This window comes from Vulpes lagopus, chromosome 24 (genome assembly GCF_018345385.1).
Source record: "Vulpes lagopus strain Blue_001 chromosome 24, ASM1834538v1, whole genome shotgun sequence".
Classification (NCBI taxonomy): Eukaryota; Metazoa; Chordata; class Mammalia; order Carnivora; family Canidae; genus Vulpes; species Vulpes lagopus.
Genome location: NC_054847.1, coordinates 38,679,681 through 38,705,698, shown reverse-complemented (window position 1 = coordinate 38,705,698; position 26,018 = coordinate 38,679,681). Strand labels below are relative to the sequence as shown.

General features: G+C 42.5%; 1 protein-coding gene across 17 annotated transcripts in view; it reads left to right on the top strand.

Annotated features, from left to right (window-relative positions):
• TCF4 (transcription factor 4) overlaps positions 1-26,018 on the top strand; it is a 355,096-nt gene that overhangs the window by 174,498 nt on the left and 154,580 nt on the right. For 16 of the 17 annotated variants that reach the window (XM_041739369.1, XM_041739349.1, XM_041739357.1 and 13 more), the window contains one exon: positions 4,213-4,277. In XM_041739369.1, the coding sequence (XP_041595303.1) occupies positions 4,213-4,277 (65 nt within the window). Of the gene's footprint in view, positions 1-4,212; positions 4,278-5,991; positions 6,204-26,018 lie in introns of those variants that run through there. The other variant, XM_041739362.1, reaches the window with a different exon arrangement.

Sequence of the window (26,018 nt, the reverse complement as noted above, 5' to 3'; positions counted from 1 at the left end):
AGATCAACAAAAATTTTTAAAACATTGGAAGCAGCTTATGCTTTCTGCTTGGATTAGTTTCTCAAGGGCAACCGAAGAGGCCAGGGAATCCCTTATTGATCATCGATCGCTGCCATTTTTAATAGGCAAATTCAGACACAGGTTTTAGCGGCTGATGGGCTCAATTTGGTCAAAACACGTGTTGACTTCCCGGATTGTTTGCTCACTGTAGATGCCGACTTGCTCTGGAGAAGGGGCTGCGTGTTGATCTCCTTTGTCTCCAGGAGGATTGATTGACGGATGTTGTGTCTGCTCAGTCCCGGCGTTTTTCTTGCTTAATTTAAAAAATTGTGACATAGTATTACATGCGCCTCGTACACATCATTTCTGTGGAGGAGAGTTGTTTGGCCAATATGTCGACTTGGCCCGTGTGCACCGTGTCTGGGGCTCTCCTGCGCCCTCGGTGAGCTCCAGAGGGCCCGGCGGGCGCTGCACGCAGGGCAGCTCATCCCCGGCAGCAGGATTTACCATTTGGTGCTTTTAGGTATAAAAATGAATCAAATGCCTGACAAGATTGGTTTGGGGTACGTTCTTCCGAGCCACCCCCCCCCTTGTGGGCATGCGACAAATGCCGATAACGGGTGCTCGTAGGCCCTGAGATGTGGACAGCAGCGCCCCAGCAGCGGAGGCCCCGAGGTTGCTGCTGCCCCTGCGGCTCGGCTGGGTAGTTGGAGCCACGGGCTTGGCACTGCCACCGCTGTCCTCGTGCCAAGAAATATCCGCAGCGGCTGTCGCATTCTAGGACTGGAGGGTCGTCTCGAAAATTCCGCAGTGAACGCGCCGGGCTTGGTCGTCCCTGCCCTGTCTTGCCAGCACTGGGGGGACAGGGCATCCTGGAGCCTCCGAGCCGGGAGGTGAGCGGGGGCGACCAGCGGGGGGCGGCTGGCCGGGGACAGCCCCTCGCCTGGCACGGGGACCCGCAGAGCGTGCGGGGCTTTGTGCTCCTGAGCGCAGAGTCACCCAAGAATCCTCCTCGAACATGTCCCCGGCGTCGTGAGCATGTTATTATCTGAGACCCATGTGGCAGTGAATTTTAAGCAGAAGGTCGACATCAGAACCAGAGCTGATCTCTAATGGGCAGTTCACACAAAAGACACACACGCACACCCCCATCGAGAAACATCTACCCATGTCTAGATCGTAGGCACGAGGTGTCATTGTAAAATGGCTGCTGTTTGTCATTAGCAAACGGTGGCAGTGGATCTGACACGTTTGAGGAGGTGCTGGGGTCCGTCCACAGCCCCCGATTATTTTGCTCCCAAACAGGGGTCTGGGCTCTGAGGGCAGATTTATAGTTGAATTTGGGAACAAAAAGATGTAATAAAGTTAAAGGCTGACACTCTCAGAGTGAAACGTGTTCGCTCATGATCTCCGGAGCCATCTATCTGATGGGAAAAGTGGATGCTACAGAGGAAATCTTTACAAGGAGCATAATCCTAAAAAAAAAAAAAAAAAAAAAAAATTAAAAAAAAAAAAGTGCACCTCCCAGCCTCCTGCTGGCTGCGCTGCCTCTTTGGTACCTCGCAGACTTCGACAGAGTCCTGGACGGGTGCCCATTGATGTCATGGAAACACTCAAATTACTGAGAATGATTCATGTCTATGCTGGTCTCTTATCCTCCCCCACACAAACAGGAGTAGATTTTTAACCCTGACAACTTGTAATTTGCAGTGGGTTTATTTTTGTATCTGGATAAATATTTTTTAACAAGCAAAATTAAGATTAAGCAGTCTGTATCTGATATGATAGTAAAGAATGCCGGGTCTATGTAGCCAAGAGTACTTTGGGGACTCTGTGCAGCGTGAATTCATATTCTCTTCTCTCCCTTCCTTCCTAGCCCCTTGCTCTTTTCATTTCACTCCTCCTCTCTTGATTTCTCTCCTTTCTCTCCCATTTATTTTCATTCACATTCTCTCTCTCTCTCTCTCTCTCTCTCTCTCTCTCTCTCTCCTTACTATTTGCACTGACCTTCTAGCTTTAAAATAATGGAAGGAATAGCCTCAACTTATATATATATATGTATGTATATGAATTGAGACAAATCCCGGTAGGAAAATTCATCCCTCCAGTTCTATGTGTTGGAGTCAGGTTGGGAAATAATGCCAGGTGGTGAGATTCTATAGGGGACAGCTTCAGTAATTCCTTCTAGAGAAAAGAGATGGATAATCCCTCTACCTTCTTACTGTATTTTGCAATCCAATTTTTAGAAATTACCCAAACAGGACACTAGATGTTCAATTTCCTAGGAAGTCAGAGCAAATTCTACTTTACCTATCTTTCTATCTTTGTCCGCCCACCTCCCTAACCTCCTCACCTGCTTTTTCTGGTGGTTAAACAAGTGAATATTATGTCAGAGTGAACTGTGTGGTGGTTGTGGTGAAGCTTTTCAGACATAAGAGCTTAAGGAAGGACATACCTCATTTGGTAGCTCATAAAGGTCGAGCTCTTTTCTGTTAGTAATATTTATAAAGGGAAGTTCAAGGGTATAAGTGGCCTACATTTGACTTAACAGAAAAGTAAATACGTGTATATGACCACTTATGCTTCTGTAACGGGTAAATGCATATTGGCTTTAATGTAAAATCCTTATACAATGAAAGTTATTGTCTTAGATCTCTGGAGACTGACTGTCTATGAGATGGTATCCTGTTTCATGGGAATTGAAACTGATATGGGGATTGATTTTCTGCTTTGCCCCGATCACTATGCCAGATATGGGGGAGCAGGGAGGAGTGTTTTCCTAAGTCGGAGATTCTCTGAAGCCAATAGAAAAGTTAGTACTGAGGGAGAGAGGGTTAATTTTGAGACTCAGGTTTGGCTTTCTTTGAAAATCATCTTCCATTTTATGAATACAGTGAACTTCGGTATCAGGTACACTTTTGACAGGATAGCAGATTTATTGAAGATCCGTTCTTTGTGTGGTGTCAGGAAGGTGGACTCTAATAGCATTGTCATTGAACCAAAAGATAAAAAATGACTGCCGTTACTTTTAACATTTATTTTAACTGGAGTGGAGGGAGGAAAACTTGGGGGTTGTAGACTTTAGAAGGATTTCAATTCCGATCTCTCCAAATACTAGTTTTGAATCTTTCCATTGGAAAACAAACAAAAAAAAACAATAGTCGGGTTCTGGGTGTAATGTGCTGTGTCCCTCTCAGCTCTAGTCTTGAAGAGAGAAGTATCCCTCCTTCTTGGGTGGGGTGGGATGGAGTTTGTGTTCTGGCCACTTGGTCATGCCACTCGTCCTTTTTGATGTCCTAATATGGGTCGGTTTTCTATGACAGCTCTTCACATGTCACTAAATTCTATTGCTTAGATCTCTTGTAATGTGGCTTCATTGTCTCCCTTGCAAATTATTAAGGCTAAACATACTTCTGCAATAACCCAAATAAGCAGCCTGATTGTATCCTTAGATGTGGCCAAAGAGCATCTGAGGCTCTATACATCCCCGTAGAGCCACCCACAGATAAAAGCTGAGTTGTTAGAATTGGCACAAGACATGGACGTTCCATTATTCCTTGTTCCACTGGGTCAATCGGTAGGATCTGAACTTGGGTTCAGAGGGGACCATTCTGCAAAAGCCCCCTTCCCCAGTGTAAATTCCATCATCATCTTGATCATGATGGGGTGTACCCCCTGGGAAAGGGAGTTTAAAAAAGAGAGAGACACACAGAGAGAGAGAGAGAGAGGGGAGTCTCAGAATTTTGAGTAGTTTCTTTGCTATTTTCACCATCTGGAGAGCCTTGATTGATTAGCTTTGGCCTCACCATTAAGTGTCAATATAATCAATGGGAATTACTAGACGAGGGTCATTACATAGATAATTTGCCTGCTGTGTAAATAAAAATGAAATTGTTTAAATTTTGTGAGAGAAAGAAAGTGAAAATAAGGGCTGACAATTTGTTTGTTAGAGAAAGTGGAGGCCATTGGAATGACAGTTTTTGGAAGTGTGGAGCAGTTTGGCTAAGAATAGGCATGAAGGATATTTTTTTTCCAGTTTATCATAGCCAGAGTGAGGAAGTGTTATTCCTTCTCTTGCTTGCATACATTGCCAGCAGTGCCTACTTTACGTATGTAAACATCGGGGAAGAGAAGTGGATGCCTGTTACCTGGAGATTTCTTTTTTTTTAAGGAAAAACATAATTTACACTTTTTTGTTGTTTCTCTTGGCAGGTAAAACAGAAAGGGGCTCATACTCATCTTATGGGAGAGAATCAAACTTACAGGGTTGCCACCAGGTAAGTGAGAATCTTGCTTGGGGAAGGGCTGAGAGAATTAACCCGGTAAATCGGTGTGTTTTGTAAATTAGGTGATGCATTTTAGACTGTGGCACTGAGATGCACTGAATATCTGCCGATGCCTCTCTCTTTTATAAAGTAATGAAATAACACAGAGCTGGGAAGTAATAAACACCTCGTCTCTGGATCCCTGCCGTATCAGAACTGCATTCACTGGCCTTTTTTTTTTTTTTTTTTAATCCATCAGCCGATACCAGTGGCACTGTTTGCAAACCAGCAATGTCCGTTAAAGTGGTTCTATCAAAAGAGTTTATTTGCAATTAAGAACTTACGAATTTCTTACACTAGAAATACTTCGTGTAGCCATGCGTCAGACCCTGGGTTTCGGGTGGGTTGTTGCCCTAAATTATAGTTTTCATAGGGGCTGTATGATGTTGTGTGAAAACAGGGTTGTATTGAGAGATAAAAATGTCTGTGAAAATATGATTTGTTGTCCCTTTTTGTTTCTGAATTGTTTTTGGCTGGAAGTCAAGGCCAGCAGGCTAACAGCAAAGCCGTCTCAGGGGAAGCATGCGTGAGCTAGAAAAATAAGAGTACTTTAATTAAATAATAAAATGCCAGTGTAATACAAAGGTATAGCATGTGTGTGTTTGTGTCTCTGTGCACTCTGCATTTGCATACTTTGCACTCTCCAGAGAAAGCCCACTTCTAAAAATACTATCCATGGCCAAAAGTGTAAGCTTTGCTTTAGGACAATTGAGTTTTTGTAGATGCTTTCTTTCTTTCTTAATTTCTTTTTCTTTTTCTTTTTTTTTTCTTTTGACTTCAATATCGGTATTAATCGTATGTTTAAAATCTTTGATTTTGCTTAGGATTTAGGCTTTCTTTTTTGTAAGTGCATTGGTTTCTTACTTGGGCAAACTCTTGGTAGAATTTAATAATCCTCTCTCATATTCAGAGCTTTCTACTGTCTCATTCCTCACCCAAACAGAATGTACATTCTTCTTATGCTCGAAAGGGAATGCTTGCTCTCCAACCCGCTCACCCTCCCATTTTCTTTAAGGATATGGGAACAAATCGGTTTTGAATTTCTGAAACAACCTGTTTAATACATCCTGGAAAATGCAAGCAGACAGTTTTGCAATTAAACAGAGCCTGTGAAGGATGTTACCTTTATGCATCAGTCATATGTCACTAGAGGTGGAATTCTGGTGGAGGTTTATTTTTTTTTAATCCCCCCTGGATATATTTGCATTTTTAAAATTGCCTCCTCTGGCCCAGCCACCGATTCAGTCCTGTTCGGCGTCTGAAAGCTTGGTCGCAAACGAGGTGAACTGGTGCTTGGTTAAGAACTCCTGCTACACAAGCTGCAGAGTACAGTTCATGGCAGTTTGTTTGGAAAGAATTCTGCAGGAAAGAAATTTACAGCCATTCCAGCACAACGGAAACATCTTTGGAATGTGAGTGCAAATGTTCGGGGCAGATAGCTCCGGCGACAAGCCTCTCAGTGCTGAGTCTCTGGTGTAAAGCTCTCAATTCCTGCAGAAGAGCCGGTTCCTGTGTATCTGGTTGCGGAGGGTCAAGGCAGAGGTCACTAGAGTTTTGGGGAGAAGAAAGTTGACAACATCCTTCCTTTTTGCAGATGGTCATGGCAGAGGTCTCTGTTTTCGCTGGGCCTCTTTTTCTGGTCAATGAGAGAATAGGCTTCCTCGCCCCTGTATCCTTTCTTACTAATAGGAATTGGCGTGATTCCTCACAGACACAAAGATTTCCTCTGCTGAGTAAGCGCGAGGCCCCTTAACTTGTTAAAGCATCATCCAGACCGCGTGAGTCTGTCTGTGTAAGTGCAGGGACACAGACCCTCCCTCGGTTTGTGGGAAATACTTCCCTCGGGTGAGACCGAAGTTATTTTTTGGCAAACACCAGGTGAGAAGTGGAAGGGGCAGAGGGTGGAGTAGAGGTGGACGGACCGGTGTGTGATGGCTGCGTTTCTGGGCCTCGGGAGGCGCATTTTGAGACATTCGTGTCCAGGAAAATTCTAATTGTATATAGGAGTGTGCCTGCATATGCTTTTCTTAAAAAGTCTTCATAGTGTAGCTGTGGAGTGTGGAGATTTCTCTCTTTCTTGTGTCTGCCTCACGGTCGTGAGTCTTGCAAGAACCGACTTTCTCTGTGCTTAGCGTGGTCTCAGCAGTATCCATAAACAGTGTGATCACTTAAGGATAAATAAAAGAGCCAAATTTCGGAAATTCTCCGATTGAGAAAATAGGGGCTGGAGAGGAAAAGTGCACATATTATGAGTTTCTGCTTTCCGTGAAATTTGAGAATAGAGCAGACCATAGTGTGTCTTCCAGTGAATGTTTCTCTGGTGCCGAATTGCTTTTTTGAATCCCTGTCTCCAACACCAGCTATGCAGACCAAAGGGAAAGGCAAAGTCTCGGTATCTTGGGCTTCAAGTCTAAGTAGCAGATCACAGCTGAAATGATTCCCCACTGTGTGGCAAGGTGAGTGGCTCTCCTGGAGAGGAAGCTTTTGTTTCTCCTGTTTACTACATTTTAGAGATGCTGGGTGGAAATCCTTTAGATGATATGCCCTGAGGAGCTCCCAAAGCAGCTTTATCGTTATTATAACAACGTATCCTGTGGACTTAGGGGGATGAGCACTGTTACACGGGAAGATGCTTGTTCCAGTCCCAATAGCCTTTTGTTTGGTATAGAGAAATAGTGGTGGTAAGCAACAGGTAGCAAAAAGCCGTTCCGGAGAAATAAATTATTACTTTGAAATGCATGTTTTTTTTCAAAAATGCATCAGGTTAAAATATATCTATTATATATATATATGTCGCATGAATATAATATAACATATATATATGTGCATTACGTTTCTCTTGAGGATTTAACACTAATAGGGATAGACACGTGGCTTTTTAAAAAGCAGGTATTTCAGCCAAAAAACAAAAGCTGGTGGGTTCTTTATTAAGTTGTTTTCATCATAAATAGTCATGGGGTAATATGAATTCATTAGTGCATTTCCACGTAAAATTATCAGAGGTAAACATAGTAACTTTTTCAGACTTTTGAAATTGTATAGAAAATGAACCAATAGACAAAGCAGAGCGGCCAAATGAACTTTTTTTAGTGCTCACTAAATATGGCAAAACTAATTTAAATCAAATTGGGGTACGGAAATCACACCCAGGCTTAAAATGTTCTTGCCAAATTGCAACCTCATACTACTTTTACTGGCAGAGAAAATAAAATTTATAATGGAAAGTCTGACAGAAATGAAAATTAGCAGAAATAAAGTTTTTCACAAGATAGTCCAAACTTAATACGATAACCAATAGCTAATACCTCATTGGCATTGCTGCAGATGACAAAAGGAAAAAAAAATGTCATTTGCTTTTGACCTCTTTTGCTGCTTGGAATAGGATGTTTGGCGATTGCAAACTTTTTTATCTTGCCGAGATCTTCTGTTTTTGAATGAGATGATGATGTCAACACAAGTGATTGTTATTAAGGCAGAAGTTTTCCCCTTAAATGGAAGTTCAGGATGGATTATCAGGAATTGTTTGTCTTTTCTTTTTTGGGATATACCCCAAGTCTAAAGCAGTGGTTTCATTATTAGTATCTCCTGGACAAGATGTGTGTTTGGGGTGTGTGTGTGTGTGTGCACACGCGCGTGCGTACTCACATGTACTATGTGGAAAACTGGGCCCTGAGACCAATGAAATTAGAATCTTATGAATTGGGCCTTTGCTTTTCTGACAGTTCCCCAGGCAATTGTATTGTGCAGGTAGGTTTGATAATTTCCTAGAATGTTCTATAGGAATATGTTCAAAAACTGGTATTGCCACTGACCTTGAAAAAGCTTTTAGACTTCTTGCCTTAATTTGATTACTCAAGACGTGGAGATACTCTGCGTATGCACTTCATTGAAAAGGCAGTAAAAATTAGTGATTTACTGAAAATCAGGAGGATGCTTTGGAGTCTTTATACAGAATTCTGCAACTGAACGTCCCAGCCCCTATCTTGTTTGCTCTAGTGAAGTCCAAGGCTTTAACCTCATCCACATTCTTTCTCTTTCTCAGCAAGTAATCAAATAGGACTATGCTGATAAAGTTATTTGATGTTGAGATCTTAAAACGATGGAATTTAAGAATTAGCCTTAATCTCAGATACTTCTGTTAAATTCCAGAAACTTTGACACTGTGTAGAAAATGGGTCTTCTCTGTATGAAATTTGATTTGCCCACAAACCTCATGGTTTGGGGTTCATTGAAAGTAAGCAAGATAGTCGGTTCTGAGATGAATTACGCATTCAAGAATTTTTTTCTTTTAATTATTTTTAGTTTTGATACAAGAAGAGTTACACATGACCTAATTCTAAAACTCATGGCTCCTCTAATTTTTCCTTACCTGAAGTTAAAATAGAAAGGATGTAAGCAAAGAAGGCACAAAATCCTTTATCTCTTCTTAGGAAAATGGCTACTTAGGTCTTGTGGAGGCAGAAATGCATCCTGTCTTTCTCATTGGACGTTACACTGAAACGTTCATTCGTGGGGGGGGGGGGGGGGGGGCAACGGATCCGCCCGGGGCCAGTGCATTCTTCCCAGGACCCTCCTCCGTCCCCGTACCGGGCCCTGTGCTCTCGCCTTAGCGCTACGCGGCCCCCTTACAAGGCCTCTGGAATTTGCCAGTACTGAGGCTCGTTTCCTGCTGGTTTCCACCAAGACTCCTGGACAGGGCCGGGACCGCATTGGCCTGACCTTGCACCATGTGGACTCTGCCCGGCGGGCGAGGACTGGATCCCTTACTGCTTATTCCCCAGCACCTTGGTTAGGATCCCTTTGGAGGGGGGAGGCCTGTATGGCCATGTATGGGAGCCAGAGGGTCAGCGCTGTCTTCCCACCTACAAAACCGAGAAAATCATTTGGGAGTCGCCCTCCCAACACGCTGTTCAGGCCCCGAGGGTCACAGAGGTCATGTCGTGGAGAGTCCCTCATTGCCCAGCTTCAGGCCCTCACGACCAGCCTGGTGGTGGGCTCAGCGTTCGAGGCCTGAGCTTTCTGGAAGGAGGCGATGAGGGGATCCATGCTCTGCGTTTGCGGTGGGCACGTTACTGGAGCCACGGGTCAGAAGCAGGTCCCGTCCTTCCCGAGGGTGCTGGCAAGGACACAGGGATGAAGTATTTAAAATCGTGACGACTCCCGACTTCGCAGGGCCTGAGTTTGCCCTGTGGAAGCCTTCGCGGCTCTGCCCCGAGCAGTTTCTCAGGCACCGGCTTGTTGGCTTGGGGGGCACTGCTGTGGGTGCACCTCTTGCCCAACTGCCACCCCAACACTCGCCAAAGGGGACACTGGAGCCATTCTTGCCGTGTACTGGTAAATAGATATTTATTGGCCCTCAAGTGATGCATGAGGTACTAAGGAGGAAAACAAAGGGAAGCTCTTGCCTACTTTCCCTTCACCCCCCCACGAGCAGCTTTATGGATAGCAGCGGAGACGATCAAGCTCCACTTATTTAATTATAACATTTTTTAGAAATCTCACATAGTATATATTTTCAAGTACTCCGAGAAGTTGAAAAAAATAAGAAACTGCAGTGCCATATAACCACCACTTAACCAGTTGCTGATTTTCGTCCTATTTGCTTCAAGTGTATAAATACACATATACATTTTTCAGTGAACCATTTTTAAGTGGCAGCCCTAATAAAATTTCACCTCTGTATTTTTCAGCGTGTGTCTTTTAAAATTTAAACACTTAGCCATTGAAATAAAATAGTTATCACCCCTCAAGAAAATAACCATAGTTTCCTAATCTAATGCCCTATTTGTATTCAGATTTCTTAAATTGTCCCCCCATGAAAATGTCCTCCGTAGCTTTTTTCTTCTTTTTTTTTCCCAGTTATTCCATTCATGTGTGGTATTTAGTTCCTATGTCTCTTTATGATTTCTTTTAAACTAGAGCAATTCCTGTATTTTTTTTTTTTAAATATTTACTCTAAAGGCATCAGGCCCATTGTCTTGAAAAATACTCTACCCTCTAGAATTTGCTCAGATTATTTCTTTGTGGTGCAGTTTAATTTGTTGAATTAGGTCTAAAGGTTTCTTCATATGGATGTTGCACATTTTTGGCCCGAGTATTTCATAGGTGAAGCTATGAGCTTCATATTGCATTCCATCGGGAGGCATATAAAGTCAAGTTTTGTTGCTACTGATGATGCTAACTTTAATCACTTGGTGAAAGTGGAGACCCCCAGATCTTTCTGTTGTGAAGAAACCTTTCCCTTTTTGCAATCGGTAAACAATCTTTGTGTTGATACATTAGCACTGGGCAAATATCCCAGTTCTTCAATAGTCTTTGACCTGATATAGTTTTAGCACACATTGATAATGCTTGCCTGTACTAGAAGCTTTTGAACTAGTGATTCAAAAAAAACAAAAAAAAAAAACCCAAAAAACTCCATCAGTCCGTCTACATTTATAGCTGACATTCTGCAAAAGCTTCCTTTCATTGTTCGTATTTTAGCTCTGGTAATTTAAGCACTTCATACATAGACAAATAAATGTCAATAATCCTTGTGTTAAATATGGAACTGGAGGGCACTGGGAGCATTAAAGCAGTCTTCAAATATCGTGAGGTATATTGATAAAAAAATAGTTATGGCTCAGGCTAAAGTTCAGAAAAGCTTAAATTGTAGGAGGAAGGAGGTAATTATAGGTAATGTCTCCTTGCAAACTAAGCTCTAGTATTCTTTTGCTGAAATTTGGGACCTTATGACAATCTCTGTCCCTAGTTGTTAGGTTAATCTTGTCATAAGCACTGGAGTTTCCCTAGATTCTCATATTGCTCCCTCTGTGCTCTAGTAATTATTCTTAACGACCTCACAAGGTTGACCATCAGTGGCTGACCCACGGAGTCTGGTAGGCAGCTGTGTTGCTCAGAGTTGCTCTATGGAGGGTCATTAAGATAGGAGGTGTGGCCCCTTACCCCCCGAGTCCTTCCACAACTGAGATGTGACTGGTACGTGGGTGTCAAAACGAATGGATTTCCAAATGTTAGTGTGGCCTCAATCTAGAGGAAGCCTGGGAACTTAATATTAGGTGTCAGGATAAACCTCTCTGGTGATGATTATGTCCTCGTTTAATAATTAAGAAAATGAAGCCCAAAGAAGGAAAGCGAGCCGGCCTAAGGCCACGGCCCAAGTAAGCCCCACAGCCAGATTTTGAGCTCTAATAGTCCAATTTTAGAGCCAGTGCTCTTCCAACATGGGTTCCCTACTGCTGCAACCCACGCTGAGGTTGCTAGGCTGAAAGATCCGTATTATAGCCCACCTGGAAAACCATTTTTGGAAGATTCCAGGCCCACTGGAGACTCTGGGCCTGACATGGTACCTGGAACAGTAGCTGCCCTCCAGTGTGTTCAGCGTGTGCTCGAACTCCGGCCACTGGGGTGGGGGGGGGGCAGAGGGCGGAGGCCCCCCCAGCTCCTGATTGCGGGGCCCATTGCTGCCGGTATTGTTCCTAGATGAACCACACGTGTCTGTATGCACGGCCCCTTCTGCAGTACCCTCAGTGCAAGTCCATTAAAACCAATAAAGATTCCCCGTGAAGAGGCTGGGGTAAAATATGCCAGTTCACATTTTAGCAAGAGCATGAACACTTTCTTAAAAATGTATAGATCGTATTTGGGCCTTGCTTTTTGTGCATTGCAAGCAGGGTATGGTGTGCTATGACATGAATTTAGATTCTTCCTAGATCAAATTGTTTTTCCAAAACTATAAGCACTGCATAGAGTGAGGTGCTGAAGCCAGACCTTTCGCAGGCTTTTAAATGTGACCCCCTCGAATTTTTATTACGGCGCTTAACTCGCTTGCGAAGTATATGAAATGACATATGTGTTAGAAGCATAGGCAAGTTTTACCCAATAGTTCAGGACAGTGAGTGCATTAAAAAGACTTAAATTGCTTTGAGATGATTTATGAGACACCAAAAAAAAAAAAAAATAATAAGTCCTACTATCCAAATGGAAATATCGCCAGAAACTTGGGATTAACCTCTTTTCTTCTAAAAAGTATTCAGGGTTTTTTTTAATGACCAGTAGCAATTAAGGATTCAATTCATCTTTATATTTTTGATAGGTGAAGAGAAAGGGGAAGTCTGTTAATGACTAAACAATTGATTCAAATTAACACTGAGGGGTACTTGGTAAGATTTAATGTTGCAAGGTGCCTGCCCCTGGTGCAGAAATCGGTATAGCCCTGTAGCTTCTTTCCGTAAGAAAGGCAGTTATGCTCCCAATGCAGCGTCAGGAGAACTTTTCACTGTTAAATGGCAGGAGTATTTATTTACTCCTTTATCTCTGGCCATGCTTGAAGTGGTTACATCATTAAGGAGATATCTTCTGAAACTCTTAAAACTGAGACCCCAAGTTAAAATAGTGGGAACGCTGCAAGATGCCAACAAAACCCCATAATCTTTTTAGAAATAAATACTTCAGAAAGGAAAAGATACCGAGTCTGCTGCTGGGCCTGATATGGTAACCTGCTTAGAATTGAGTCTAATCCTTTGAAAAAGTGTGTGTGTGTCCTGGGTGTTTATGTGGATTCCTTTACATATACGTTCTCTCACAGATAAACTAAACTGAGCTTCCTGGAGCATGGACCTTTTATGTTCAGTGTGTTATGTATTATCTACTAGAAGTAGTTTCTTGGGAGAAGAAACCCCGCAAGAATACATAGTCGCATTTGCTTCAGCATTTCTAATGCAGAAATGTCTTTTCACAGGATGGCACTCATTTTGGGGCTTAATAAAGGGAAAAGTCAAATTGTAGTGGGATAGCATCCTTGGCCTGGCTCTTGCCTCGATTTTGTTGAATAGAATATACTGTCACTGCTTAATTCTTAGGGTACTTAATGAAATCTGTATATTCCTTGATTTCATTACCCTCTCCTCTCAGAAGACATCTTCCAGTGAGGGCTTTTTAGGACATTTGAAAACAAAATACTGGATATATCTTATTTCCAGCCTACCTCAGATTCACACTACACGCTTGTGTGAATTTGGGACAATGACAATTCAGTGATAAGAAGGTAATTAGGGAGAAGATCAGTGAGGTTTTCAAGAAGTGACCATTCCCTCGGGCTCTGGATGTGGGGGTCCCTATATGTCGGGGTTTGACCGTGCATGCACACAGAATAATCCGAGCTCATTTGTACAGTGATAATGAACAGCAGGGCACTGAATCTTTTCAGTTTTATTGGTATTGTATACAGTAAGTTATTAAATTTCATCTCTGTAATACACCTGCAGTAAAATAACAAAACATTGCTGCACTTAAGGAACATGTGTGTGTGGTACAATGCCCTCCCCCATCATTTCAGCACCCCCCCAACAGCTGCTTACAGATTTCAAGATCCATTGTATATATTCCCTTGAGCCCACCTCTAATAATCGAGACACATCTGCCATTGCAGTATTATAGGCATATGTAGTTTTATTGAAAACTATACCTGTAAAAAAATTAAATAACTCCTACCTCAATTAAATTGGCAAGCTACCTTTTGCAAAGATCATATTGCAGACCTCCTGAGACCCAGGGAGTTCATTTTATTCTTATATTACAAATCACTAAATATGTTATTTTTATTTAGCCAAGTAGCTAGCTTTTCTCATACTTTGATAATAAGTCACTTTCATCTCTTCTCACTTTTGTTTTCCCTTTACCCTCATCTTCAAATATAAAACAAAAACAAAAACCATGTACGTTGTATGAAGGAAGCCTGAGAACCTCACTGCAGTAAATGCAGGATACGTAAAGTCAAAGGGAAAGGACCCAGCATGTAGATTTACCTCTTAAGTGTTTTTTCAGTAGACATAAAAGGCTACGAAATCAGGATCGAGATCTCAACTGAGAGAGATGTTGACAATCTTTTTAGAGATCAATCTGATCACCATAAGCGCAGAAAAGGCAATAGTTAACGAAGAGGGAATGAGTTACGAGATCGTACAAAGTATATGTAGGTGATTAGATTATGTTCCTTAACCTTCACATTTACATTTTTTTGAAGATTGGGTCAATAATAAATGTCTGTAAAATAATTGCTACCCAGACGGGAATAAAACAGGTATTCAGGACTTCTCTATGATGATTCGTAGTGAATTCATCATGCCACAAGAACAATTATTTAGCCAAGAAGAAAAGTTTGCCAACTTGCTTGATATTGACGGAGAAAATTCTGAAAACAAGATACCCACCACAGGAATAGGAAGAAAACCACATACCATTTTAGGAGAATGTGAAGGTTTCTCATTGCATAGTTCCTTAGAGAGAAAGAATGTTTTGTGCTATTGAAAGGGCAGTGTGGGAATGGACTGAGGGAATGAGGCATGGATGCCTGTTCCCCAAGTGAGCGCAGACTTGGAAAATAGATCCTCTGATGACAGTTGGAAAGTGGATGGTTTCCCAGGAAGGAGTCCCCGATAAATAGTGAGTGATTGTTGCTGTAGCGGAGGAAGAGAATTAAGCAGCCTGATTGATCACTGGATCAGGATTAAAAATAGTTGCATGCTTAAATGATGAATTTTCTTTTTTGATAAGACTGTTGATAAAAACTAGTGGCCATTTGGTTCCACGGGGGGTTGCCTGTGCCTGTGCGATTATGCTTACTTAGTCTCTGACCAGTGAGGGTATTTTCTGCCCCTCTCATGGTTCACAGAGATTCAGTTTTGTGGGGATAAAAAGCCAAGTCCGAGGGGCGCCTGGCTGGCTCAGTTGGTAGAGCATTCAGCCTTTTGATCTCTGGTCATGAGTTCGAGCTCCATGTTGGGCATGGAGATCATTAAAAAAAAAAAAAAAAAGAAAGCTAAGTCCTAGATGGAGTCATTGCTTACAAGTTGGGTCCAAAAACCCAAGAGAATCAAAATTCAAGATCTTAGAAGGTTTTCAACCTTGTGATTTTTTTTTTTATAGAAAAATACATCATAAATTCTAAACAAACTCTTTGAACACAACTCAGGCACAAGTTGGGGAATACTACTTAACCAAGGCCATACTACTCCTTTGAAACCTGACCCATTGAACTTCCTTCTCCTGGATGTGACTACCTCCTTTGGAAATGTCTCTTACCAGTACTTTTGAACTGGGACGTCAGTTTGTCACGCTGACCTCTGCCACTCAGAACTGTCCTGTGTAGAGTTCCTGGTCCGACACAACAACAGCAGTGGTAGAGGATGTGCTATGGCCAATGACATGTGGCAAAGAGGAGTGTCAACAGCTGTTCCTACTCTGCCATAGTCTCTCACGGAGTCCTGCATCTCGACCACTAGGCTGTCTCAATCAAAGAGAAGGCACTAATATAGGGACCTATACCTCTCAGTCCTACTTGGGAAATCTTACCAAGTAAGATTTGCTTGCATTTGTTTCCAGAGTACAAGTCCTGGGTGTCATTTTGTCCATGAAAAGAATATTTAAGTTTAGGGTTTTATTTGTGGGGGCAGGGATTATTCTTGGATTTATTTCTAGGAGAACTTGTTCTCCCTTCCCTTTGCAGATAACACATACACCCCATCGTTCCTAGACTCCCTTCCCTTTGCAGATAACACATACACCCCATCATTCCTAGACTCCAGACTGCCTCCATTTCATACTTCATTACAAAGCAGGTTTTCATCCCATTGTATCCTAGGTAACTATACCATCCTTAAAATTTCATAGTGTGCCTTCAGAAACTCAGATGTCAAGATAGAGGCTCCTGTGGAGTTCTAGTCAATAGGTCTCCCTTAGTTACCTGGTCCAAATCATTTTATCTGTGTTCTAGATATTTATAGATATTGCTATAGAAATAGAATGCAGACATACTAATCAGCTCTGTAGAACCTCAGCCAGCAATTAAGAACATTCCAGAACACTCCATAATAATTTATTCCACCACACCTTGATTTGGGTGTTCAGTAAATATTTATTAGGAAATAGCACCCTATTCCCCCACCCCCACCCCACTCGACCCCAGAAGACCACGATATCACACTACCTTGGTAGAGAGTTTGAGCTAATAGTACCGTCATCTGATTGGAGGCTCTAACGCATAATTTCCCAAATTCGTATTCTTGCACTTATGTAGATCTACTTTTCAAAGGGCTAGAGTAAAATGTGGCAGTCAAGGTCAAATGTGCTTTTGACCTTGAATTTTATTGGTTGAATTTCCCCTCAAGATGAGTTGGCTTGGTGACTGACCTCCAGGTGCCAGCAGAGACTGCTCTGTCTCCCCTTCCCTCACAGAAGCCCTCAGTTTTCAGATTTCATGGGTCCTGCTTCCTGTACCAGTAAATCGGCCCCATCCCGCACACTCCCCAGTCACCCTCTTGCTGTCTCTACTGCTCTACTTCCCTCCATCCCCACCTTCTCCCTCACATGGCAGCTGCAGTGGTTTTCTCCACAAAACCCTGATGCCTTTACACCCTTGCTTCGCCTCCATTCCTGGCTTCAGGGGCCCATCCTTAGCATGATGTACGGCCTCTTGATAGCCTGGTCCTTGTCTTGGCCTCCAACCTTGTCCTTCACGCTCACTCACATCTGTTCCGGCCATACTGAGCTGTTTGCAGTTCCCTTCAGGGCTCTTTCATAATTCTCTCTGTCTTTACAAGAGCTCTACCCTTGGCCTGGAATATCTTCATCCTGTTTCCCCTTCATCTTACCAGACAACTCATGCTCTTCATCCAAGATTCAGTTCATGCATTGTTTCTTCTGGGGACCCTTGGTGTTATACCCAGGCCAGAATGAGGGGCTCTCTCCTGTGCACAGGTAGCCACTGGTGCACTTCTTTCTCCTGACAGTTGTCACACTTTGCACAGCCAGAAAAGCCCAGGGAGCAGGGCTGTCATCTGTATCCCCAGTGCCTAGCAGAGGACACTCAGTGAGTGTTTGCTCAAGTGTCAGTGGATAGATGAGTAAGTGAATAAACGAACCAACAAAAAGCAAATTCTAGAATTTGCGAGCAAATCACTTACATTTAAGCAAATTCCATGCAAGTTTCTTGTCTTAATTATGCCAGTGACCCCAGTGAGGTAGGGACTATTTTCGATTCCCATTTTATTGATAACAAAACAGAAACAGAGTAATTTTGTCAGTATTAATAGCAGGTGACGGAGATGAAACTAGGGGACAAAGTCCTTTGTCTCCAGATTTATCATTTTCCCTAATCACTTCTTTATTTCTAGATAAAGTTGGTGACCCTTTTTGTCAGAGTAAAGAGCCCACAGAGGCTTCTCATAGATGGTTCCCACTTTCTTTTCACCGTTAGCTTAGGTATCATCCAGCTTAGAGCCCTGAGACCTCTCTCTGTGTCAGTGAGAAAGGCTGCATTTCAAAGAGGGTATGATGAACCTGGCCATCTCTATATCCAGAGCATTGTCTTTAGAGAGCCACAAAAGAGAGTATTTTGGATGTTTCCCGTAAGTAACTACAAATCGTACACAACGTGGTGCATAATTCCTGCAGTATCATTGCCCTGTCGGTGGTAGTCACTCTGCTCCGCTGGTGGAAGGACCACCACCGTGCACCTGAGCCCGGCAAGACCTTGAAGCGCAGGGCTGAAGTGCAGTGCCAACTGCCTCTTGTCCCCCACATTTCCTCCTTCATCCTCTGGGGGGTACATCTTGCTTGACAGAGGCTGGATAGGAACAGGGAAGAAGTGGGTGAGCTGAGTAGATCATGATCTGCTTCTTCACATTTCCTTCACATGATTCTTTTTCTTAAGACCTTGAGATAGGGCATGAAAAAAAAAAACTAACAACGATAATGAGTTTAACTTGCATTTATGTTATTGAAGCCTTAAGGATAGAATGCCAGAGTAAGAAAGGTGCCTAATGCTGCTTTGCAGCAGTTGGGAAACTAAAGCTCAGGGATGTTGTGAGACTCGTCAGCACCACACAGCAGACCTCACTCATAGAGACACACCCAGAATGGTTAAAACTACAATAGCATGTGGCATTGAGATTTTTCCTTGATGTCTCTGTGGCCTTTTTCTTCCAGAGAACCTAGGGCTACTCCAGACCATGAAGTAATAGCCAGTAGCAGCTGGAGGTACATCCTGAAGAAATTTCTAGACGAGTATCCCTTTGTTCAACGACCGCTGAATTGCACCATCACAGAGCCAGAGGGTGTAGTTTGCTTGTAAATACTGAGCTTTTGAAATGTCACTGTAACATTGGAGAAATGTTGTCTCAGAAGGTTGCCAAAGTGACAGTATCCCGACATTGTAAATACCAGCCAACACGAGCGCTCATAAATGACAGGAATAAAATATATTTGACTAAATCCATAATAATCACTGATAACACTGTTTACCCTCAATGACCAGGAGCTGTGAACTTGGATAAAAAGCACATGTGTGCAGATATCATTAATGTGTCTGAGCCTCTAGCCATTCCAGAGTATTTTGATGGAAAAGCTCCCTAAATATGTAAAAGCTTTACAATAACTAAGAAGCAAGTGTGCAAGATAGGGTGTCAGGCAGACCTAATGGAACTGGAGAGAGTCCTGAGTATCTTCAGCACCCCAGAGGACTGATAAGGCCCCCATTGTTCTGGTCAGAACCAAACCATGAGCCAGGCAAGCAGGCCAGTCAATACGCTATTTTCCATAGATGTGATTCCTAGAAGGTCCACCACGAGCGAGAGCTCACACGCAGGCCATGTCCTCCGGAGAAAGAAAACATGGAGATTAAAAGCCTCCGAGCAACAAAGGCAGTATTTCCCTGAGAACCTGAACCATACTTGAGAGGGATGGCAAGCTGGCCAAACCTCCCTCCAGTCTTCTTCTTTAAAAAAAAAAAAATTTTTTTTTATTGTATTTATTCACAAGAGACAAACAGAGAGAGAGAGGCAGAGACACAGGCAGAGGGAGAAGCAGGAGCCCGATGTGGGACTCGATCCTGGGACTCTGAGATCACACCCTGGGCCAAAGGTAGGCACCCAACCGCTGAGCCACCCAGTGCCCCCTTCCCTCCAGTCTTAATATTTCTATAGCCCAGGCTTCTTTCTGAGTACTGACTTCCTCCTCTGTAGAAATGATTGCCTCCTTTCCCCTTCTGTTTTAGCATAAAAATGGGTATTAGGGTCTCTGAGTGGATACGTGCAAGGTGGCAAGCCAGTGTCCTCTTGGCCCCTGCTGTGTGGCTATTCTCTGTGCTCCAAGCGCCTCTTGTCTGGGTGCCCATCTCCAGGAATGCTCTGGGCCAGTGGGAGCTGCATGGCAGGAGGATGGCCCCTCGGGGTGTTTCAGCTGGTGAAAGAGATGGGGGAGTGGCAAGTCGGTCCCAGGAGTTGCTCCCGCCACCCCTCCGAAGCTGGGGCGACATGGGGTGGCCTTGAATGACCTCCTTGGTTTTGTGTGTGCAAAATACTTGGTCTTTGCCTTGACAGACTCCTGTATTGTTTGATTTTTTTTTTTTTTACAGTAAGCATTGCTTTCATAGCTAAAAATAAAAGACGGCATTCAATATTAGAAATATTCAGTGCTGATGAGATTTGGGAAAAGCTACAAAATAACACATTGCAAATTGATGCTCGACCAAGAAATTACGGGCAATTGTGCTTCTTGGATTTTTGAGTTTAGGAGAGAATTCATAAGAGGGGAAAATCTTTGAGTCAGAACGTGCCCATTTTGGCATTAGCTGGAATAGTGGTGAAGAGTTTGAAATGATTGGAGTGGCCAAGGCTTTGCAATGTTGGTATATTCTGGTGTCCGTGAGTGGGGTCTGTGTGGATGATAATACAGCTTTAAAGGAGTAGGAGCGGAGGAGAGAGCAGAAGGACCCCAAGTCCTTAGGAGCTCAGTGATTGGCCAGGCATCCTGGTGACCTGCAACGTAGCCAGTGGGGATTCCCTGGTTGGGGACCCGGTTTCTTGAGATACCTACAGCTGGCAGGAGGCAGGGCCTGCTGTTTTGGTTTGACTCAAGAGGTGTAGGTGTAGGTGTTGGTGTTGGAGAAGCAGTGGCTGGTCTCAGGCTCTGTCCTGGCACTGCTCCTTCTTGTGGGTCATGAATGCAGAGATTGAATGGCTTCTTACATTTCTCGTAAAGAAAGACAGCTTTGTCCTCCAGAGATGAGCTAGAAGGCAGCGGCCATGAGGACATCCCGCCTCTTGGGGACCCTGCTATGTGATGGTCCTGTTGCCTGTTCACTGGGCTTTGGCGGTGATAAGTTCCTCCAAGGCTGTCAGAGCTGAACCAGAGCTGGAAAGGCCTTGTAGTCAGACCTTTTCTCTCGACTCTTGAAGGACGTGTATCCCCAATATCTACTCATTCCACCTCTCCTTTTCACTCTTCAATGATTAAAAAAGTATATTTTAGAAAAACCTTTGGGGGTGTTATTTTAGGCCTGGCAGGCAGATTGGACTCTTCTTTGGGATAGCTGAAGAAGAAGAAGAAGAGCTGAATAAACGTGGCCAGGGTACACGGTGGATGGGGACGATCTTGGTTACATTGGGGTCAATTTCAATGAGGCTGTATTTTGTTAAAATTCCTCTTTATCTACAATGGACTTCTGGTGTTTTGACTTCTGCAATGCAGGTGGACAGCCACAGATTTGACTCTGAATCCACTTTGGTTACCGGCCCTGTTTTTCTTCCTGAATCCTCTGCTTCCAACCAGCTGCTCTTGTAAAAACCAAAGAGAAGTAAAAGAGAGGGGGGAGGGCAAGAGGGAGGGAAAGAGAGAGAGAGAGATTAAGTGGGAGAGAAAGAGAGAGGGAGAGAGGTATTTTTATTATCAGCGGGTAAAAATACCTGTCTGGCTCATAAGGTAGCTCCTTAGTGAATTTAGCATTTAATTATTAGTTTAGAGGGGATATCTTTGAGCTTAAGAGTTAGCTAATTAAGAAAATAAGTGTAAGATTTGGGGAACTCACTTTTCTGCTCTCTGGGTCCCCTGAGTTTCTCCCTTCATCCCTGCTTTCAGATTCACTCCAACCTCAGGCACCGCCCCACACACAAGCCCCCTCCCAGAATTCAAGTATTAAAGCTCAGAATTTCGGCTTCCTCTTTGAGGCTCTTCCCCAAATTGCCCCCTGGTGGTTAGAGGGGAGAAAGACAAGATGAAGGATGGGGGGGAGGGGGGGAAAAGGTGGATCATTTTGCCTCTTCATGTCCAATACATTTTTCTCTTTATGTATAATGGGTATGAATATAATTCAGTCTCAGTGTAAATGAGCCCTCAGTAGGTGAGTGTGTCACTGCATTTCCTTTTGGGTCATTGCGTGCCAGAGATTTCTCTCCCTATCCTTGTTCCAGTTTTCTTTTGGTCTCATTTTTGTTTCTACAGATTGTATTGACCAGAGCTTCTGTAACAGTACTAATAACACTGGAGTGAGTGACTGAGAGACACACACACACAAGACTAACAGGATAGTCGAAGACTGTACATGCTGTCACTTCATGTGCTGGTGTGAGCAGCGCTGGGAAGGGCTGTGATTTTATAGGCAAGCTGATTAGCCAAGCACTTGTCACCTCCATTGCTGCTCATTGGCCTAGTGAGTGTGAGCTTGCCATCTCATTGACAGCTGTCTGTTGTCAGAGGGCCATCTTTTCTCCTTTTCAGTTTGACTGAACACAACAGAGACATCTGCAGAGCTCTTTGCAGCTCTGACAGTGTTGCCCTGCCTGCCAGCCCTCTCACTCAGAAGGCAGCATAATTGAAGAGCTCAGGAAAGAATATTAACCCATTGACCATCTTGGTTTGGGATATTTTGGCGAAAAAATATGTCTCTTTTTGAGGTGGCCGCAAGTCTGTCTAGATAGAGGAAGACATGAGATCCAGTGTCATGATGAATTGGACTAGTAGAGTGTGAAACATCTTCGTAGTAATTGGCCATGGGATGGCAGTCAATCTGAGTATATGGAGAAGGATGAGGGGTTCGTTTTAAGGGCAGGCCAGTATTGCACGGTGGGGTTAGCCAGAAGAGGGGCATATCTCAATCAGAGGACCTCACCATTAGTGTGTTCTTCAAACATGATAATGGCACATTTGACTTGTGGAACAACAGTAGTCCTTGGGATATGTGTGCTGTTGGGTGAGGTGTTGCTCTTTTCCTTTTCAAGCCAAATTGGACACTGCCTTCTTTGGCACAGATTCCAGAGTCTCCATGAGTTCATAGCCCCTGTATTTGATGCAGCATGTCACTAACCCTATAGAACCATGGACTGCCTCTCTAGGATGTTACTTAAATAAACAAACCTAGAGATACCATGTTGAACTTAAGCGATGGGGAAATAGTTTAAATTTTTATACAGGTTTCAGCAGGAGAGTTTGAATGTTTAATTCTTTGCTACATCATAATGTCTTTCGGTGAAGCTCTGTTTAAGCATCTTTTAGAGCTAGTACAGCATGTAGACATGTTGGGCTTGGTGTGGATCAAGTCACAGGGATCTGTCCTACATTTGGAGATGATTTAGTGGTATCTGAAGTTTAACAGGAGGAAGATATTTCATTGTGTTCATTTAAAAATTTATTTAGAAAGGGAAAGTGAGGGGGAATATTGAATATATTGCTTTTTACTCTTTCTTTGCTTTACAGCTCCCCTCATTCATTTTTTGCAACAAGCTTTGTCTCTGAACCTGACTGAGAAAGGAAGATCTGAGAAAACTTGACTGATTTGTTTCAGACTGTCTGTACTTTTTTAAAGATTTATTTATTTTATTAGAGAGCAAGCAAGAGAGCTGTGGGGGTGGGCAGAGGGAGATGGGGAAAGAAGCAGACTTCTCGCTGACTGCGGAGCCCCATGCAGGACCACTTGACCTGGGGCTCGATTCCATGACACTGAGGTCAGGACATGAGCTGAAATCAAGGGTTGGACACTCACCAGCTGAGCCACCCAGGTGCCCCTCAGACGGTTTATACCTTAATGCTATGCCAATGTGGTCCCATTTGGGGAATAATACTGGAGAAAGCGTCATTAAACAGATTGGAGAAAAAAATAAAAAAAATAAGCGGGTTGGAGAAAATTCAGAAGGGTGGACAAGAAAGATTCTTCTGAGTTGTCATTTTAGACTAAATTAGGAATAATTGAGTTAAATATTTAGAATCAAGCAGCTCCTGTCCCTGGTGGAGGTTCGGGGTGGGGGTGGGCGCATCAGAAAACTGAGTTCCTATCCTGTTTCCAGCTCTAAGTGGCACATTTGGAAGACTCCATTTCTCCCTCTGTAGTATGAAGGCTTGTCTTAGATGATCTAGGAGATCCCTGCCGGCTCCCAGTGTCTATGGTATCAGGGTAGGGGATAAGGAAGGAGAACATACATGGGGCCCTTAGACATTTCAGAAGTATTTGACACATTCTCAAAGCAGCATGTATGAGGTGGCAACTCTTTGCCCTTGAAAAGAATAAGAAATACAGAACATATTCAAGAGATACACAGTTAGCCTCCATTAACTATTTTCTTCTTAATTTCTTTTTAGTAGAAATAAGTCATTTACCTTTTTGAAAAAAAAAAGTTTAATGAAGGTGATGAGAGTGGAGAGAGAAGAGAACGTTGAGTCAAATGGGACCCATGACTCACCTGCATAGTTGTGATCCCCCTTGGAAGATGAGAGTTTTGTCCAAGATCCTAGGAGCTCTGGGTCAAAGCCTTATGCTGCAATACTCCATCGATTTTAAGACATTTTTTTTTTCACATTTTAACACCTCAGAAATTTATGGTATGCCAATTTAATTGGCAACCCTTTTCTCTTTTTTGGTGGTAAATAGATAATGCTGTGTCTTACATTCAATGACATTTTATATATGATAAAATATATTTCTAAGACGGGGAAGCAAGTTTTTTTTTTTTTTTTTTACTAAGAAAACCTAAGTGGCTTCTTTATTTTTGACTAAGGCTGCGAATGTCCTTTTCAATCACTTTGAAGAATCCAAATTGCCTTAGGAAATTAATTCATGGACAGAGCTCACCCTCACAGAACTCTGCACATAATGCCCATTTGAGGAAGGAGCCATTTCTTCTTCATGTAGAAGAAATATTCTGAAACCAATTTGACAACTTCCATTTGCCTTTTATAACATTTTCTTTTTCTAGAATTAGTTCACTTACATTGAGTCAGAAATGCCAGATACCTTCTCCGAAGGAAGGTCGAGAGTCCTTGCTAATTTCCAAGCTGAAACAGTTCCCTCTTAGCCCAATACTAGTCAAGGTTGTCAGTAAATCATTTAGACTTTAATTTTTTCACAAACTTTTAGAGTTTGTTCATACTCTCTCGAGAGATATTCTAATCCAAATTCTTATTTCACAAATGAATAAATGGGAGTATAATAAGTCATTTGTCCAGGGTTTCCTTTAGATAGAACCTGGGGTGGCCCCATGCTCATTTCTGACATTCTTGCCTCTAAGCTCCATAAACTGTAAAGAGAACAGGATTGGCTATAAAACAGTATTCCGAATACCTTTTGCTTGTATTTCTGGGTGTTACACTTGTATTTGTATGAGTGAATATACTTGGATTCCTTTGGTTCATGTCTCTGAATATTATACTCATTTTTCTGCCTTATAAATTCATAGGTGACATAACAAGGTACAAAAACCAAACTTATCATACACAGTTTAGCATATACTATGCTCTGTGTTATAGTAGCTCTGTTTGATCATCTTTTGGTGCATTCCATGCTTGTTGAGAACACCAAAGTAGTAGGTAGCTCAGAGGCTCTAGCACAGGCCGGGTGCTCACTTAGCACAAGGCTAGCGGAACAATGGTTGGTGCAGCTGATGTTACAGTGACTTACTGAGGCCTGGGCCTGGTTTTGTTATTTCTCCAAACCTGGGTGTTTTCCTCTTTGACATGTGAGTGTGGTTTTGTTTTTTCTTTAAAAAAAAAAAAAACAAAAAAACAAAAACAGGGACGCCTGGGTGGCTCAGCAGTTGAGCATCTGCCTTCAAGCTCAGGGTGTGATCCTGGAGTCTCGGGATCGGGTCCCACATAGGGGCTCCCTGCATGGAGCCTGCTTCTCCCTCTGCCTGTGTGTGTCTCTCTCTCTCTGTGTCCCTCATGAATAAATAAATAAAATCTTTAGAAAACAAAAAAACAAAATAAATAAATAAATAAATAAATAAATAAATAAATAAATAAATAATAAAAATAAATAAAAAATAAAAAAAAACAAAAAACAATGCCCAAAAAGCCAAAAAAAAAAAAAAAAAAAAAAAGGAAACAAAACCCTTTAAGTTCTTTAAATGTAAACACACTTGGAACACATTTGCGTGTTAATATCATACATATTCTTAAACATTGATGTAAGTAACATTTTTAAATTTAACAGTGATTTCCCAAGACACTTCACCCTATTTGCTTCAAAACCAATGGGATGAGAAGAGACTTGAATCTTAATTATTTATTTTTAGTCAATTACCGTGTGATTTTTAAAAATGGAGGGATTTTTGTTTCAAGCCTCTCAATGAAAGAGATGTCATCATGCTAACGACTTTAATTTTTAAATTCTCTCAGCTTTTTAACTTTTAATTTGTTTTTTTCCAGCTTTATTGATGTATAATTGACAAGTAAAATTATATATATTTAGAGTATACGGCTGATGATTTGATATACATATATATTGTGAGATATTTATCATAGTTGAGTTAATTAACCACCATCACCTCACAGTTATTTTATTGTGTGTGTGTGTGTGTGTGTGTGTGTGTGGTGATCCTAAGATCTACTCTTAGGAAATTTTAAATATATAATACAGTATTTTTAACT